Source organism: Oncorhynchus gorbuscha, linkage group LG08 (assembly GCF_021184085.1).
Source record: "Oncorhynchus gorbuscha isolate QuinsamMale2020 ecotype Even-year linkage group LG08, OgorEven_v1.0, whole genome shotgun sequence".
Taxonomy (NCBI): domain Eukaryota; kingdom Metazoa; phylum Chordata; class Actinopteri; order Salmoniformes; family Salmonidae; genus Oncorhynchus; species Oncorhynchus gorbuscha.
The window spans coordinates 18,144,241-18,161,742 of NC_060180.1; the positions used below are offsets into that span (position 1 = coordinate 18,144,241).

A 17,502-nucleotide genomic window follows, 5' to 3' on the forward strand; every position below is an offset into this window, starting at 1 on the left:
ACATAATTTGAGTTAATTAGAGGTGTACTTCTAGGCCTACCCCTCTTTGCTTGACATCATGGGGAAGTCATATGAAATCAGCCAAGACCTCAGTCTTGAATTGTATGAATTGTAGACCTCCACAAGTCTGGTTCATCCTTGGGAGCAATTTCCAAATGCCTGAAGGTACCACGTTCATCTGTACAAATAATAGTACGCAAGTATAAACACCATGGGACCACGCAGCCGTCATACCGCTCAGGAAGGAGACGCGTTCTGTCTACTAGAGATGAACGTACTTTCATACAAAAAGTGCAAATCAATCCCAGAACAACAACAAAGGACCAAATCAAATCAAATTTTATTTGTCACATACACATGGTTAGCAGATGTTAATGCGAGTGTAGCGTAATGCTTGTGCTTCTAGTTCCGACAATGCAGTGATAACCAACAAGTAATCTAACTAACAATTCCAAAACTACTGTCTTATACACAGTGTAAGGGGATAAGGAACATGTACATAAGGATATATGAATGAGTGATGGTACAGAGCAGCATACAGTAGATGGTATCGAGTACAGTATATACATATGAGATGAGTGTGTAGACAAAGTAAACAAAGTGACATAGTTAAAGTGGCTAGTGATACATGTGTTACATAAGGATGCAGTCGATGATGTAGAGTACAGTATATACATATGCATATGAGATTAATAATGTAGGGTAAGTAACATTATATAAGGTAGCATTGTTTAAAGTGGCTAGTGATATATTTATATCATTTCCCATCAATTCCCATTATTAAAATGGCTGGAGTTGGGTCAGTGTCAATGACAGTGTGTTGGCAGCAGCCACTCAGTGTTAGTGGAAGATGCTGGAGGAAACAGGTGCAAAAGTATCTATATCCATGGTAAAACAAGTCCTATATCGACATAACCTGAAAGGCCGCTCAGCAAGGAAGAAGCCACTGCTCCAAAACCTTCATAAGAAAAGCCAGACTATGGTTTGCAACTGACAAAGATCGTACTTTTGGGGAAAATGTCCTCTGGTCTGATGAAACAAAAATGGAACTGTTTGGCCATAATTTTTGGAGGAAAAAGGGGGAGGCTTGCAAGCCTAAGAACAACATCCCAACCGTGAAGCACAGGGGTGGCAGCATCATGTTGTGGGGGTGCTTTGCTGCAGGAGGGACTGGTGCACTTTACAAAAGAGATGGCATCATGAGGTAGGGCCAATTATGTGGATATATTGAAGCAACATCTCAAGACATCAGTCTGGAAGTTATAGCTTGGTCGCAAATGGGTCTTCCAAATGGACAATGACCCTAAGCGTACTTCCAAAGTTGTAGCAAAATAGCTTAAGGACAACAAAGCCAAGGTATTGGAGTGGCCATCACAAAGCCCTGACCTCAATTCCATAGAAAATGTGTGGGTAGTACTGTAAAAGCATGTGAGAGCAAGGAGGCCTACAAACCTAACTCCATTACACCGGCACTGTCAGGAGGAATGGGCCAAAATTCACTCAACTTATTGTGGGAAGCTTGTGGAAGGATACCCAAAACGTTTGACCCAAGTTCAACCATTTAAAAGGCAATGCTACCAAATACTAATTGAGTGTATGTAAACTTCAGACCCACTGGTAATGTGTTGAAAGAAATCAAATCTGAAATAAATCATTCTCTCTACTATTATTCTGACATTTCATATTCTTAAAATAAAGTGGTGAGCCAAACTGACATAAGACAGGGAATCTTTCCTAGGATTAAATGTCAGGAATTCTGAAAAACGGAGTTAAAATTTATTTGGCTAAGGTGTATGTAAACTTCGACTTCAACTGTCCATCACAGAAGATTGAAATATAACAAAACCAATTTGACATAGAAACACAGGATTATTATTATTATTTTTAAATAATATGTATTTATTATTTAAAAAATCTGAATAACATTCCACCCATGGGGACACGTCATTTCGACTGCAGGAAGGGCTACTCCATATCTTCAGCAGTTCCAGCTCTTATGATAAGCATACAAGCAACAAGTGGTCCATTGGGTTGAATTATGTAAACCACTTGAAGACTACCTTGCTACATTCAAACCACCTACCGTTGTTATTTTTAAGGAGTTTGCAGTGGTAAATTACAGCTTTTTTAACGCATGAATGATAATAATAATTAGACCATGGCTTTTTTCATCAGGAATCCATCAGACATCCATAGAGCAGTGCGCAAACTTGTGCGTCCAGCATTATCAACATCACACCTGCCTCACCTTCAAACCCCGGATCTCTGTCAGGTGCTGCTGGAGTCGCCGGTTCACCTCCCGGATCAAATTTCCGTGGTCAAGCATGACGCCCATCTTCTCGGCTTCTGCCCTCCGTAACCGCCTCACCAGCTCCTCTTTCCTCCACTTCACCAGCTCCTCGTCGCTTATCTTGGAGAGTTCCTCCGCTGGACTCTCTGCGCTCTTGGCCATCAGCTGGGGCTGCGTCCCCTTCTCCATCGTTGAATTTAGGCTAGCCTACTCGAATGAGAAGATAACACTACGACGGTAACCTACTAATTCAATGCAAAAGCCACCCAAACGTAACTCCTCACCTGCACTTACCCAAATGTACACTCTTTATCTAACGTCCAGATTTATCGAACGCCCATTTTAAAGCTATTCAAGACAAGCAGCGCTCTCCTATATTCCCGCCTTTCTCAAAGTAGTCCGCACGCGGTCTCTTCTGGAGAGCCCATCGCCGGCTCGTGGGCTGTTTCTGGGCATGCCTGCTGCACATAAAGCCTTTGCCTATGGCTCTCCTGCTCCTGCGCTTCGGCCAGAAGGGAGAAGTAGTGGCTGTAGATGCATCTCGAGAAGCAACGGTGCTCTCTCTCTCTCTCTCTCTCTCTCTCTCTCTCTCTCTCTCTCTCTCTCTCTTTCTCCCTCAGGGGTTGAATGGCAAGGACGCGTTGTCTTCTTGCGCCATCTGCTGCAGGATTTTATCCTTGTAAACCAATAGATTTTGCACAAAACTGTATTCATCAGGTTTTGAAAACCCTGTGAAGATATTGGTCGGCATAAAAATGTCTACTATGGAAGCTCTTCCTGCCACCAAAAAAAGAGGAAAGGTGATCTGTATCACATTAATCCAATGTGCACGTTGAATTTTCATTTAGCAGACACTCTTATCCAAAGCGAATTTCATTAGCAATTAGGGTTAAGTGCTTTTCACCCAGTCGTTCAGGGATTTGAACCCGTGACCTTGACCACTAGGCTACCTGCCTTAGCATCAGGCCCTCTTCAATTTTCAATGATAACCTTATGCATATTATATAGTCAATTACACATTGAGCTTCTGCCCCACTTACAAGTGTAATTCTGAATTGAGAGAGAGAGAGAGAGAGAGAGAGAGAGAGAGAGAGAGAGAGAGAGAGAGAGAGAGAGAGAGAGAGAGAGAGAGAGAGAGAGAGAGAGAGAGAGAGATTCAAATCATATAATTATATATAAACATATCATTTTGATCTCATGGGTGGTCAGTCCTCACATCAATATCTGAGTTTCAGGACTCAGGCTAAGACCCAGATGCAGACACAGGAGGGTGGATAGTGCGAGTCTCAGAGTTTTAGATAGTACAAGGGGCAGGCAAAAGGTAAGTCAAGGCAGGCAAAGGGTCGTAGTCAAAATCAGTCAGGCAGGTACAGGACGGCAGGCAGGATCAGGACAGACAGAAAGGTCAGAACTGGGAACACTAAGAATAAAAAAAGATAAGAGCACAGGAACATGCTGGTAGGACTTAACGGGACAAGACGAACTGGCAACAAACAGAAAACGCAAGTATAAATGCACAGGGGATAATGGGGAGGGAGGTGGAGACAAGCACAAGACAGGTGAAACAGATCAGGGTGTGACAGTGAGAGTTCTTGCGTCTATGTACACTTGACAAAAAAAGAAATGTCCTCTCACTGTCAACTGCGTTTATTTTCAACAAACTTAACTTGTAAATATTTGAAAGATATTTGAATGAGCATAACAATATTCAACAGCTGAGACATAAACTGAACAAGTTCCACAGACTTGCTGTGAGATGTTACCCCACTTTTCCACCAAGGCACCTGCAAGTTCCCGGACATTTCTGGGGGGGGGGGTGTCCATAGCCCTCACCCTCCGATCCAACAGGTCCCAGACGTGCTCAATGGGATTGAGATCTGGGCTATTCGCTGGCCATAGCAGAACACTGACATTCCTGTCTTGCAGGAAATCACGCACAGAACGAGCAGTATGGCTGGTGGCATTGTCATACTGGAGGGTCATGTCAGGATGAGAATGCAGGAAGGGCACCACATGAGGGGGGAGGATGTCTTCTCTGTAACGCACAGTGTTGAGATTGCCTGCAATGACAACAAGCTCAGTCCGATGATGCTGTGACACACCGGCCCCAGACCATGACGGACCCTCCACCTCCAAATCGATCCCATTTCAGAGTGCAGGACTAGGTGTAACGCGCATTCCTCTGATAATAAATGCAAATCTGACCATCACCCCTGGTGAGACAAAATCGTAACTCGTCAGTGACACTTTTTGACAGTCCTGTCTGGTCCAGTGATTGCAGGTTTGTGCCCATAGGTGACGTTGTTGCCGGTGATGTCTGGTGAGGACCTACCTTACAAAAGGCCTACAAGCCCTCAGTCTAGCCTCTCTCAGCCTCGTGCGGACAGTCTGAGCACTGATGGAGGGATTGTGCGTTCCTGGTGTAACTTGGGCAGTTGTTGTTGCCATCCTGTACCTGTCCCACAGGTGTGATGTTCGGATGTACCGATCCTGTGCAGGTGTTGTTACACGTGGTCTGCCACTGCGATGACATTCAGCTGTCTGTCCTGTAGCGCTGTCTTAGGCGTCTCACAGTCCAGACATTGCAATGTATTGCCCTGGCCACATCTGCAGTCCTCATGCCTCCTTGCAGCATGCCTAAGGCACGTTCACGGAGATGAAGGCACGTTCACGGAGATGGTGTGTTTCAGAGTAAGTAGAAAGGCCTGTTTAGTGTCCTAAGTTTTCATAAGTGTGGCCTTAATTGCCTACCATCTGTAAGCTGTTAGCGTCTAAACGACCGGTCCACAGGTGTATGTTCATTAATTGTTTATGGTTCATTGAACAAGCATGGGAATCAGTGTTTAAACCCTTTACAATGAAGATCTGAGAAGTTATTTGGATTTTTACGAATTATCTTTGAAAGACAGGGTCCTGAAAAGGGACATTTCTTTTTTTCCTGAGTTTATTTGAGTGGTTACATTTATACTGCCCCCTTCCTCAGCTGTTTACCAAATTAAATTATTGACTTACAATCTCATAATTAGGACTTAGTATCTCATAATAATGACTTACATATCTCACCATTATGAATTACTATCTAATAATAATAATAACTTACTATCTCATAACTCTTAATCAGAGAGTATATATCTTTGTTATTGTTTGGGATCCAAATCAGAGGTTTCAAGACCATTCAACTTTAAAACTGGGGATCAACCTGCAGGACTGTTCAATGTCCAGGATCCAGACTTACTATCTCATAATTATGACTAACATATCTCATAATAATGACTTACAATCTCATAATTAGGACTTAGTATCTCATAATAATGACTTACATATCTCACCATTATGAATTACTATCTAATAATAATAATAACTTACTATCTCATAACTCTTAATCAGATACTTTTTGGGGGTGACAGGAATGTGGTTTTGTATATGAAAGCTCGTTCCCGCCATTATTATGAGATATGTTTATGCAAACTGTATCACATGAATCACAGGTGTGTGTGTGTGTGTGTGTGTGTGTGTGTGTGTGTGTGTGTGTGTGTGTGTGTGTGTGTGTGTGTGTGTGTGTGTGTGTGTGTGTGTGTGTGTGTGTGTGTGTGTGTGTGTGTGTGTGTGTGTGTGTGTGTGTGTGTGTGTGTCTGTATCCAGAGACATAAAAATTCCCCCTTTAAAAGGGGTCGACCTGCAGGAATATTTAATGTCTCACTATCTCCTAATAATGACGTACTATCTCCTACTTATGACTTACTATCTCCTAATTATGACATACTATCTCCTAATTATGACTTACTATCTCCTAATTATGACATACTATCTTATAATAACGACTTTCTGTCACGGATCCTCCCGGTACTATTCTTTGTTAAAAAGAAAGATGGGGGACTGCACCCCTGCATTGATGATCGAACACTGAATAAAGCCACCGTTAAATTCAGCTATCCTTTAATCCTCATCCCAACCATCATCGAACAAATACATGGGGCGCAGTACTTTACGAAACTGCACTGGAGGAGCGCCTACTATCTGGTGTGCATTCGTGCAGGCGACAAATGGAAAACGTCCTTTTCCACGACAACGGGCCATTACGAATATCTCGTAATGCCTTTTGGCCTGTCTAATGCTCCTTCAGTCCTCAAGGCCTTTGCTGGAATGGGGCGTAGTGGTTTATATAGACTTTGGTCTATTCTGCTGACCGCGCCCAGCATGTCTCGTTAGTCAGGTCTGTGCTGGGTAGACTGTTGTAGCATGATCTATATGTTAAATCAAGATAAGTGTTTGTTTTTCCAGCATATCCACGGATGGAGTGGAGATGGAGGAGCAACGCGTCAGCGCAGTCAGGTCATGGCTCATCCTCAACTCCGTGAAAGCAGTCCAGCGATTCCTGGGGTAAGCCAACTATTTCCGGAGGTTCAACCGGGGCTTCAGGACGATGGTCGCTTGTTTGTACAGATGAACTTGGTACCTTCAGGCGTTTGGAAATTTCTCTCACGGATAAACCAGACTTGTGGAGGTCTACAATTTATTTTCTGAGGTCTTGGCTGGTTTCTTTTGATTTCCCCATGATGTCAAGCAAAGAGGCACTGAGATTGAAGGTAGGCCTTGAAATACAACCACAGGTACACCTCCAATTCACTCAAATGAAGTCAATTAGCCTATCAGAAGCTTCTAAAGCCATAACATAATTTTCTGGAATTTTCCAAGCTGTTTAAAGGCACAGTCAACTTAGTGTATGTAAACTTCAGACACACTGGAATTGTGATACAGTGAATTATAAGTTGTGGTCCTTCTGTAGCTCAGTTGGTAGAGCATGGCACTTGTAACGCCAGGGTAGTGGGTTCGATCCCCGGGACCACCCATACGTAGAATGTATGCACACATGACTGTAAGTCGCTTTGGATAAAAGCGTCTGCTAAATGGCATATATTATAAGTGAAATAATCTGTCTGCAAACAATTGCAGACAGATGCACAAAGAAGATGTCCTAACTGACTTGCCAAAACTATAGTTTGTTAACAAGAAATTTGTGGGGTGGTTGAAAAACGACTATTAATGACTCCAACCTAAATCTATTTAAACTTCCGACTTCAACTGTATATGCCCTCTGTTCCCCATTGTCCTTGTCGGTTATTGTTACCATGTCCGTTGGTCCTGTGAGTATCTGTGCTATTGTATCGGCTTCCATGCTGCGTGTTATTGTGCACTTGTTTTATGGGTCTCGTCCCATGTATTATTTAGAGGTTTACACCTCGCCCTTTGTTTGGGTGGAGATTTTTTATTATTTTTTACTATTTTGTATTCCTGAGCTTGTCTCGAATCTTAAGACAACGTGACACTTACAATCTGATAATTGTGACTTAGAATCTCATTATTCGGATTTACTAACTCCTAATGACTTACTTTAGTAATAATGCCAGAAAAAAACGGTATTTGGAGAATATAGTGGCACAGGTGTTGTTAGGCCTGAGATGAAGTTGAGGGCCCTAAAACCTTGCCAATATATCCTCCAAACACTGGCTTCGACGGCATTATCACTTTTATACCAAGGTTACCAACATATTCAAATAATAATTTACATATTTTCATTAACGTTCTTTTGATGAATTTATTCATACCATTTCATCCTTCCACGAGATATAGTCCCGACACAAATCTAGGGTTAGCACCCAAGCCGGCTCGGTTGCTAGAGAAGAGACCCAGTCATTAAGTCATTGTGTTCTAAATCTATGGACACGACCCAGTTGTTTGTTCTAAATGTTACGTTGCCATGATGGCTGGCAATGTTCTTCTCCCTTGCTTGCTAGCTAGACAACTTTGGCTAACACAGTCACGTCAAACAGTGTACCCAGAATAACAGCAAAGTAGCTGCATTTGCATTTGTTTAAGCTGTTTCCTAGTGATTTGGGGGGGAATATATCCACAACAATGAGCTAATGATGTGCGATTTCAAATGGCATAAAATATTTTATATCTCACTGTTCAGAAGAGATAGCCAACTACACAAATAATACAATCGCTTCAAACTGAAACTGTAATGACAGTCAACTATCTGCATTTATTGTTCATTGAAAAAATGTAGCTGCCAAGATATTTTATGTAAATAAATGATGCGACTTTGGTAATGGAGGTCCTCGAGAGCTGTTGACAGTGAATTGGTGAGCCTCTGAACGGAAAAGGTTGGAAACCGTTACTCAAGACAGACAGGTTGCCTCCCAAAATGTAGGCCAACTAATGTTCCAGCTTTTTCTGCCCTTTGTCTCAGATTTTCCATGACTACTCTGCCATATTAGAAGATATTTAGTTGCTCTAATGACCACTAAAATTAGCTCTGATACCGTGACTGGGCAGATTTTGACCACTCATCATGACTATTTGAGCCCAATAACTCACTAATGAACGCTACAACATAGTGTTGTGGACAGAGAGGTGGTCTTCATGGCAGGAACAAAGCAGGAAGTAAGGTGTGTTGAGGAGTGGATGATTTTATTTACCACTGTCCAAAAGTGCAGGTGCCAAATGTAAGCAAAGAAAAGGAACAGGTAGATTTACTGTAAACAAAAGTTTTAGTACAGGTCTACCGCCAACACCTACCTAGTCATCAGTGTGACAGACTTAACCTACAATTCAAATGACCTAACAACAATAGAAAGAATAAAAAAGGAGACCATAGAATGAATAGCTATTGTTAAGCTATATAATATAGGTCAAGAGTAGCCTGGTTGCCGTCTCTGTGCAGCTATTAAATGAAATAAAATTGTATTTGTCACATGCGCCGAATACAACAGCGCCGAATACCTTACAGTGAAATTCTTACTTACAATCTCAAACCAACAATGCAGTTTAAAAAACTACAAATGAAAAAACGACCTTTTATTTATTTTTAAGTAACAATAGTGAGGCTATATACAGAGGGTACAGAGTCAATGTGCAGGGGCACTGGTCAATGTGCCCGGTTAGTTGAGGTAATTGAGGTAATATGCATATGTAGGTAGAGTTTTAAAGTGACTATGCATAGATAATAACAGAGAGTAGCAGCAGGGGGGGGAAAGGGGAGAGGGGGATTAGATGTTCAGGAGTCTTATGGCTTGGGGGTAGAAGCTGTTTAGAAGCCTCTTGGACCTAGACTTGGCGCTTCGGTGCCACTTGCCATGCGTAGCAGAGAGAAAAGTCTATGACTAGGGTGGCTGGAGTCTTAGGGCCTTCCTCTGACAACACCTGGTATAGAGGTCCTGGATGGCAGGAAGCTTGGCCCCAGTGATGTCCTGGGCCATACGCACAACCCTCTGTAGTGGATTGTGGTCGGAGGCCGAGTAGTTGCTATAGCAGGCAGTGATGCAACCTGTCAGGATGTTCTTGATGGTGCAGCTGTAGAACCTTTTGAGGATCTGAGGACACATGCCAAATCTTTTCAGTCTCCCGAGGGGGAATAGGTTTTGTCGTGTCCTTTCACATCTGTCTTGGTGTGCTCGGACCATGTTAGTTTGTTGGTGGTGTGGACACCAAGGAACTTGAAGCTCTCAACCTGCTCCACTACAGCCCCGCCGATGAGAAAGGGGGACGTGCTCGGTCCTCCTTTTCCAGTAGACCACAATCATCTCCTTTGTCTTGATCACGTTGAGGGAGAGTTTATTGTCCTGCCACCAAACGGCCAGGTCTCTGACCTCCTCCCTATAGGCTATCTTATTGTTGTCGGTGATCTGTTGTGTCATTGGAAAACTTAATGATGGTGTTAGAGTCGAACCTGGCAGTCATGAATGAACAGGGAGTACAGGAGGGGACTGAGCATGTATCCCAGAGGGGCCCCCGTTTTGAGGATCAGCGTAGCGGATGTGTTGTTACCTACCCTTACCACCTGGGGGCAGCCTGTCAGGAAGTCCAGGATCCAGTTGCAGAGGGAGGTGTTTAGTCCCAGGGTCCTTAGCTTCGCGATGGGCTTTGAGGGCACTATGGTGTTGAACATTGAGCTGTAGTCAATGAATTAGAATTCTCATATAGGTGTTCCTTTTGTCCATGTGGGAAAGGGCAGTGTGGAGTGCAATAGAGATTGCATCATCTGTGGATCTGTTAGGGCGGTATGCAAATTGGAGTGGGTCTAGGGATTCTGGGATAATGGTGTTGATGTGAGCCATGACCAGCCTTTCAAAGCACTTATTGGCTAGAGACATGAGTGCTATGGGTATATAGTCATTTAGGCAGGTTACCTTAGTGTTCTTCAGAAAAGGGACTATGGTGGTCTGCTTGGAACATGTTGGTATTACCGACTCAGACAGGGAGAGGTTGAAAATGTCAGTGAAGACACTTGCCAGTTGATCAGTGCATGCTCGGATTACAAGTCCTGGTAATCCGTCTGGCCCTAGGACCTTATGAATGTTGACCTGTTTAAAGTTCTTACTCACATCGGCTGCGGAGAGCATGATCACACAGTCGTCCGGAACAGCTGATGCTCTCATGCATGTTTCAGTGTTACTTGCCTCGAAGCGAGCATAAAAGTAAATTTAGCTCGTCTGGTTGGCTCGTGTCACTGGGCAGCTCTCTGCTTTGTTTCCCTTTGTAGTCTGTAATAGTTTGCAAGCCCTGCAACATCCGACGAGTGTTGGAGCCGGTGTAGTACGATATGATCTTAGTCCTATGTTGACACTTTGTCTGTTTTATGGTTCTTCAGATGGCATAGTGGGATTTCTTATATGCTTCCAGATTAGAGTCCCGATCCTTGAAAGCGGCAGCTCTACTCTTTAGCTCAGTGAGGATATTGCCTGTAATCCATGGTTTCTGTGATTGGGGTATGTACTGTCACTGTGGGGACGACGTCATCGATGCACTTATTGATGAAGCGAGTGACTGATGTAGTAAACTCCTCAATGCCATCGGAAGAATCCCAGAACATATTTCAGTCTGTGCTATTGTATTCCACTCCATGGCAAGTACTAAGTCAGGAGGTGAGTAATACATTTATTAGAAATGAAGCAATGCAGTGGAATACACTTTCGCATGCACAGTCATTTGGATTATGTCTCAATGGGTAGTTTTATCAAAATATAATAATAGTTTCAATAAAATAATTATATAATCTCTACCTCCAATATATTGCAATATAGAGGGATTGCTACAGTAAACCTTTCTTCAACACCAGCACTATTATTTTAGTGTACATACTAGATTTTGACATGTTCCATTTCACATGCTACACATTATTAGACAGTTTGTCAGGTGGTCATCTCTGTCATGGTAATTGAACTAGTAATTATGTTAAGGCTGAATGGAGCCTCAAATATCTGCTGAATGCCATCTGACATGTCTGTTTTTTTTTGTTATTAACCCCAGGCTCCATCCATCAAGGACAAGCCAGGAGCAATAATGGCCCACACAAAGTTAATGTACATCCACAGACACCTAGGCCAGGAAACAGATATTAATTCTGCTCTGATTAGCAAACCAAAGACTTCATAACTTGTCTCACTCACTGCCTGTCTGTTTAGACAAAGTCCCCCCATCAAAGTCAAAACTTTGCATTAAATTGTGCAGCTGAAACTGGCTAGACTTGCTTAAGAAAATCTGGCATCCTGCAGTGACCCTGGACCAGTTGGACCAGTTGTATAAGGTTAGCCTATCCCATGTAAGCAGAAAGGCTTGGGTCTGGCAGATACTGTAGATCTATTTTCATCAGGCAATGGAATTTACATGAAAAGTAGCATTGACATTTACTTTACATGAGTTATTGTCGTATTTAATGTGTTTTTCTATATAGTAGTAGCCTTGGTTATCGTGGCTATACGTGTGCAATTTCATAGGGAGTATGCCTCTAGTGCACCTGCTCCTCTCTTTTATCTTCTTCAGGTATTCAACTCCATTCCCAGCGGAGGGGTTGGGGCGTTGTCTTGTTATGGACGGAGACCATAACCAGGTAACTCCCCGCTACAGCGCACGACTCCCCCGCGTATTGCAATGTTTTGTTTATTTAGCTTCCCCCCCCCCCCCCCCCCGAGGAAAGAATTAGTCAGGCGACACCTGTTTTCTCAGAAAGGTATTGTAGGTGTGTCCTGAAAATACAAAGATGGTAGACAGTTGTTAAAATTGAAAGTGTCATCCGAGTTTAGCCAGCGACAAGATGAAGTTTCCCGAGGTAACAACGCTTCTCTCGGTTCTGGCCGTGGTGTTTTTACGCGGGGCGCACGGTTGGGATGCGCCGCCGTTTTGTCATAGCTATGATTGTCCTGAGTTCACGGTCGTTAATAAATATGAGGTAAGTGAATATAGAGATGTATGACACGAATGATAACTGATGTAAGAAGCTTGAGGTGTAGTTGTTAAATAGCCTAGCGTTGTTTTTATTTGAACAGGACTTTGAGGAACGTGAGTACAAAGTGAGCCGCTGGATAACCGTCGACAGTCAGGGTGTCTCTGACCACGACGTGAAGGCTGGATTCACGAAACTGTGGGACTACACCCAGTGGGACAATAAAGCAGGTGGATGTCTCAATGTTGTTTAAACTGCAATAATGACCTTATTGATTAATTGCAAGTTCTAGCATGCGGTATTGTGTATTACTGAAATGTGCTTCAAGGAAATGTAATTTATATCCAAGTCCTTTGGCATAAAGGTGACTATTCAATACTAATGTAGCCTACAAATGTTCCAAACCAATGCAATGTTAATTCCCCTATTTAGTGGACATTCGTTATTTAATTGTTTTTTTATCATGGCATATCAAGGTTATTCGATTATAAATCAACTTATTTTAGGCCATCTTGGATATGGAGCCTCGGCAGTGGCTACAAAAACCGAGTGTTCCGGTTTTTAGGGGAATTGGAAAGAAAGCCTATGACACGACTTTCACTTTTGGACATTAACAAGGCAACACTCCATCTTAATTCCTCCTCCACATTTACTGGATCGGTTGAACAGTGTAGAAGAGAACCTCCCCCGACAGTTTTCTTTTCTTCTCGGCAAGACCACTATGTATGGGGTAGTAGTTTCAGGCGTTTCTTTTACGCCTGCTAAATTCGGTTAAATGTATCAAGTTATATGTCCACAGCTGTTGGAGGCTCGGGCAGAACGGTACATCTATCTCAGGCACACAAGCAGCATAGCGCTGCAATGCTTATAGTCTACTGCAGCGATATGAAAGTGTCCCATTTGTTCTATGACAAACACACGACGATTTGTTCCGAATTTAAAATAAATCAAATTGAACACAATATGAAGAAATCACTTTACAATTTTCAAATCACAATGTGAAGGGACACACTTTATATTATATGAAAACTGGGATTGTGACAAATCAGTTGATTCGCTAGCCAACTCCGGCACATTCAGTGGGAGAGAGACAACAATGAATGAGAGCAGTCCACCAGGAAATTAGTATGATTTCCCGTATCACTAGTAATCTAAAAAATGATTACAGTATAAGGCAGCTCAAATCGTATATCATGTTAATTGTAAAGTTGAGTATATGTAGATTAAGCCATATTCCCCTATTTTTCATTAATAGGTTGTTCATAGCATATGACATTTGAAAATAAAATCTACGATGTACTATTTTTCACTTTGTTTACTATAGCAATGCATACTAGTGGACAAATTGCACACAAATCATAGATAAATAATAAATACCCCAAAAAGCAGGACCTCTGAGCTTTCTAACTACATGTCATTACTAGGTACTGTTTATGGCTGTCTTATGAAGATCTGTTTAACATGACGATCCACTTAACACTCAACATTAAAGAGAAAAAGATCTATTATTACACGGTAGCCTAGTAACATAGACAAGTGCAGTGTAATTACAGTAGCCTACACAACTGGAAGCCTACCTGTTGGAATGCACAATTTCAATATTTTAAATAACTTTTATTTAATCTTTAAACTTAATCTTTCAATTAAACTTTTCTAAAGGATGAATAATTTGAATGATTATCTTTCAATTAATCCTTTTTATCTGATTTTTGGTTGTAAAATGTATGTTTTTAAAAAATCATTCCTTCTCAGGTGAACATGTCAATATTCATACCTGGCCTGCACTTATTTCTACGACTGAGGTAGAGGATGGTGGAGAGAAGCATGCATCTCTCTCTTTCTATGTGGCTCCAGAAGATACAGTCCTCCCCACTCCCAATGATGCCTCAATCAGGAACGAGACTATGCCTGCCTGCACCATATATGTCAGGTGATGAACCACCATTGCCATCCTGTTTCACTAACTAGGGGCCAAATCCCGCTGTAGAAGTTTAAGTCCATGTCTCTGTTTTTTAACTCTCTTTCTCAGGACTTTCAGTGGTTTTCTGTCAGAGTACAACTTCCAGGAAAATTTGAAGAAGCTACGTGATGCCCTGACACAGGCTGGGAAAGCATTTGACACCCACCGGTTCATCGCGGCAGGGTATGAAGGCCCGTGGACTCTGATTGGCCGACACAATGAGGTTTGGATCCACGCCACCTGAGGAAGGCAGATTAAAGTAATAAACACAGATTTAAAATCTTTCAACCATCTAACTGTCGCAAGTCAAACAGAGCAGGTTTAGTAAAATATAGATTCAGTATTGTAATCCACAAACACAAGATTCAGTTTTTTAAAACATCAATCCCTAGCATTTTATCAGCAATCTTTATTTACACTATGAGTGATTTGTTCTATAAATGATTTGGTTTTTCTACTGCCACTTATATGCCTAGTTCCTTGTAAAATATATTTTGCAATCTCAATGGCCTGCTCCTGGGTAAATAAAGTTCAGATGAGAACGATAACAACATGCTGTATAAGAATGTGAAGTTAGTCCACAGTCTCAGGTTCATTTTCTGCCAGAGTGATTAGAAAGCGACTGGTTGTAGGAATGTTGTGCAGCAAGTAACCTCAAAAGTACCTAGCCACATTCTCAGAATATTCTCAATTTCCGCAAGAGATAATCACAGTAAAGACACATGAGAAGCTTACATATTATATCATCTAGTGAGGAGTGATACTTACAGATAATGTACTTTTGTACCTGCAAATTACTTGACTTATATATTAATGTAAATCAATAAAAATATAAATATACCCAGCTTTGCTTTAAGAATCTTTTGTTGACAAGGAACAAGGAAGTGGCTGGATACATGTCAGACATGACAATGTTGTGCTGTTTTTCATTTTTCACCAAAATGATTTACATTTACCCTGAATCAAATGTATTTATATAGCCCTTCTTACATCAGCTGATATATCAAAGTGCTGTACAGAAACCCAGCCTAAAACCCCAAACAGCAAGCAATGCTGGTGTAGAAGCATGGTGGCTAGGCAAAACTCCAAAGGCCAAAACCTAGGAAGAAACCTAGAGAGGAACCAGGCTATGAGGGGTGGCTAGTCCTCTTCTAGCTGTGCCAGGTGGAGATTATAACAGAACATGGCCAAGATGTTCAAATGTTCATAAATGACCAGCTGGGTCAAATAATAATAATCACAGTAGTTGTCGAGGATGCAGCAAGTCAGCACCTCAGGAGTAAATGTCAGTTGGCTTTTCATAGCCGATCATTAAGAGTATCTCTACCGCTCCTGTTGTCTCTAGAGAGTTGAAAACAGCAGGTCTGGGACAGGTAGCATGTCTGGTGAACAGGTCAGGGTTCCATAGCCACAGGCAGAACAGTTGAAACTGGAGCAGCAGCACGGCCAGGTGGACTGGGGACAGCAAGGAATCATCATGCCAGATGGTCCTAGGGCTCAGGTCCCCAGAGAGAGAGAAAGAAAGAGAATTAGAGAGAGCATACTTAAATTCACACAGGACACCGGATAAGACAGTAGAAGTACTCCAAATATGAGACTGACCGACTGACCCTAGCCCCCCGACACATAAACTACTGCAGCATAAATACTGGAGGCTGAGACAGGAGGGGTCAGGAGACACTGGACCCATCTGATGATACCCCCGGACAGGGCCAAACAGGCAGGATAAAACCCCACCCACTTTGCCAAAGCACAGCCCCCACACCACTAGAGGGATATCTTCAACCACCAATTTACCATCCTGAGACAAGGCCGAGTATAGCCCACAAAGATCTCTGCCACGGCACAACACAAGGAGGGGCGCCAACCCAGACAGGAAGATCACGTCAGTGACTCAACACACTCAAGTGATGTACCCCTCCTAGGGACGGCATGGAAGAGCACCAGTAAGCCAGTGACTCAGCCCTTTTAATAGGGTTAGATACCCCACCATACCAGATTGACCACTTCTGTTTTGACCATCTAACCCCCACCCTCAAAATAGCCTATGTGAATTTTCTTATTTTATGTGTTGTTTTGTTTTATATTTGGACATTCCTTTTAGACTGTGCCAAATATGTTTACTGACCCTTTTCAATGGTATTGACTGTCTTGTACTAAGAGCTGAATACTAAATTGAGATTCACATTGCCATGTACAAACCTAATCTTCCTTTCACTGAAACTGCACATCATCTGCATATTAAATGAGCTTGTATGGACAGGAACCCTAGCTGTTTTGAAATTGCTCGTCCCTGCCTGTAAACAAGCCTGGTTTGAATCTCGCCCTCATCAACCCACTTGACCTACCTCTGAAACTGAGTGAATTAATTACCTATTGTATCTGTAGTGGGGGTGATAACAAATTACTAATGTGCTCATTGATTCTGATAATTGAGAAATGTTTGTCTTTTATAGCATGGCCATCTAGTGATTGCCTTCTACAGGTGAGCAGGAGCAGTATTTTTAAGCACAATACTGTGGGTAAACTGTTGGTATGGCATTGATTTGAATCAGTTGGCTGCATGGCTGTGTGTTGTCAGGAGGGGTAATCTGGGTTAGCCAACAAGGGACAAAGCTATGTGGGTTTGGTATGTGACTGATTCAGGAACAGCCTAATTGGGCCCCAGTGTTTCCCAAAGGGCCAAGCATTGTGATGACGTTGCTTGTTTACTTCCTGGTTTGGCTTATTTGTGCTGGAGCAGAGAAATAGGAGCCAGCCATCACCTGATCACTGCAGTGTTACATACAAACAGAACAGAGGGAGACAGGAGAGGAACGGAAAGGAGAGTTATACCTACCATCTCACAGATTATTTAAAAAACAACTCTTTAAGTAGACATTAGTAGGGAGTCTGTAAGAAGCGTTATGGTACTACACAGCCATTTCATTTGCCTGCTGTGGTGTACAATTATGTCCTGTAGATGGTGGTGTTGCTTTTCTGGATTGTAGCTTTGTTAAAGGTAACAATTACTGACAGTAGTGGAAA

The 17,502-nt window shown here is 42.3% G+C and overlaps 2 protein-coding genes across 2 annotated transcripts in view; one reads left to right on the plus strand and one right to left on the minus strand.

The window, feature by feature from the left end:
• ccdc85a (coiled-coil domain containing 85A) overlaps window positions 1-2,881 on the minus strand; it is a 42,077-nt gene extending 39,196 nt beyond the window's left edge. Inside the window, exons 1-2 of the mRNA XM_046357866.1 lie at window positions 2,585-2,881; window positions 2,249-2,497 (exon numbers count right to left, since the gene is read on the minus strand). Of these exons, the coding sequence (XP_046213822.1) occupies window positions 2,249-2,479 (231 nt within the window). The 5' untranslated portion in view covers window positions 2,480-2,497; window positions 2,585-2,881. The remainder of the gene's footprint in view (window positions 1-2,248; window positions 2,498-2,584) is intronic.
• Window positions 2,882-12,284: 9,403 nt separating this feature from the next.
• Window positions 12,285-15,320, plus strand: soul2 (heme-binding protein soul2). Its single transcript, XM_046357867.1, has 4 exons — window positions 12,285-12,521; window positions 12,619-12,745; window positions 14,268-14,445; window positions 14,545-15,320. The coding sequence occupies exons 1-4, from the start codon at window positions 12,387-12,389 to the stop codon at window positions 14,717-14,719; spliced, it is 615 nt and encodes a 204-aa protein (XP_046213823.1). The 5' UTR covers window positions 12,285-12,386; the 3' UTR covers window positions 14,720-15,320.
• Window positions 15,321-17,502: the final 2,182 nt, after the last annotated feature.

Coding starts and splice junctions, on each gene's coding strand:
- soul2 (XM_046357867.1), top strand. CDS start 12,387: ATGAAGTTTCCCGAGGTAACAACGCTTCTCTCGGTTCTGGCCGTGGTG. Junction 12,746..14,267: donor CCAGTGGGACAATAAAGCAG/GTGGATGTCTCA, acceptor ATTCCTTCTCAG/GTGAACATGTCAATATTCAT. Junction 14,446..14,544: donor GCCTGCACCATATATGTCAG/GTGATGAACCAC, acceptor TCTCTTTCTCAG/GACTTTCAGTGGTTTTCTGT.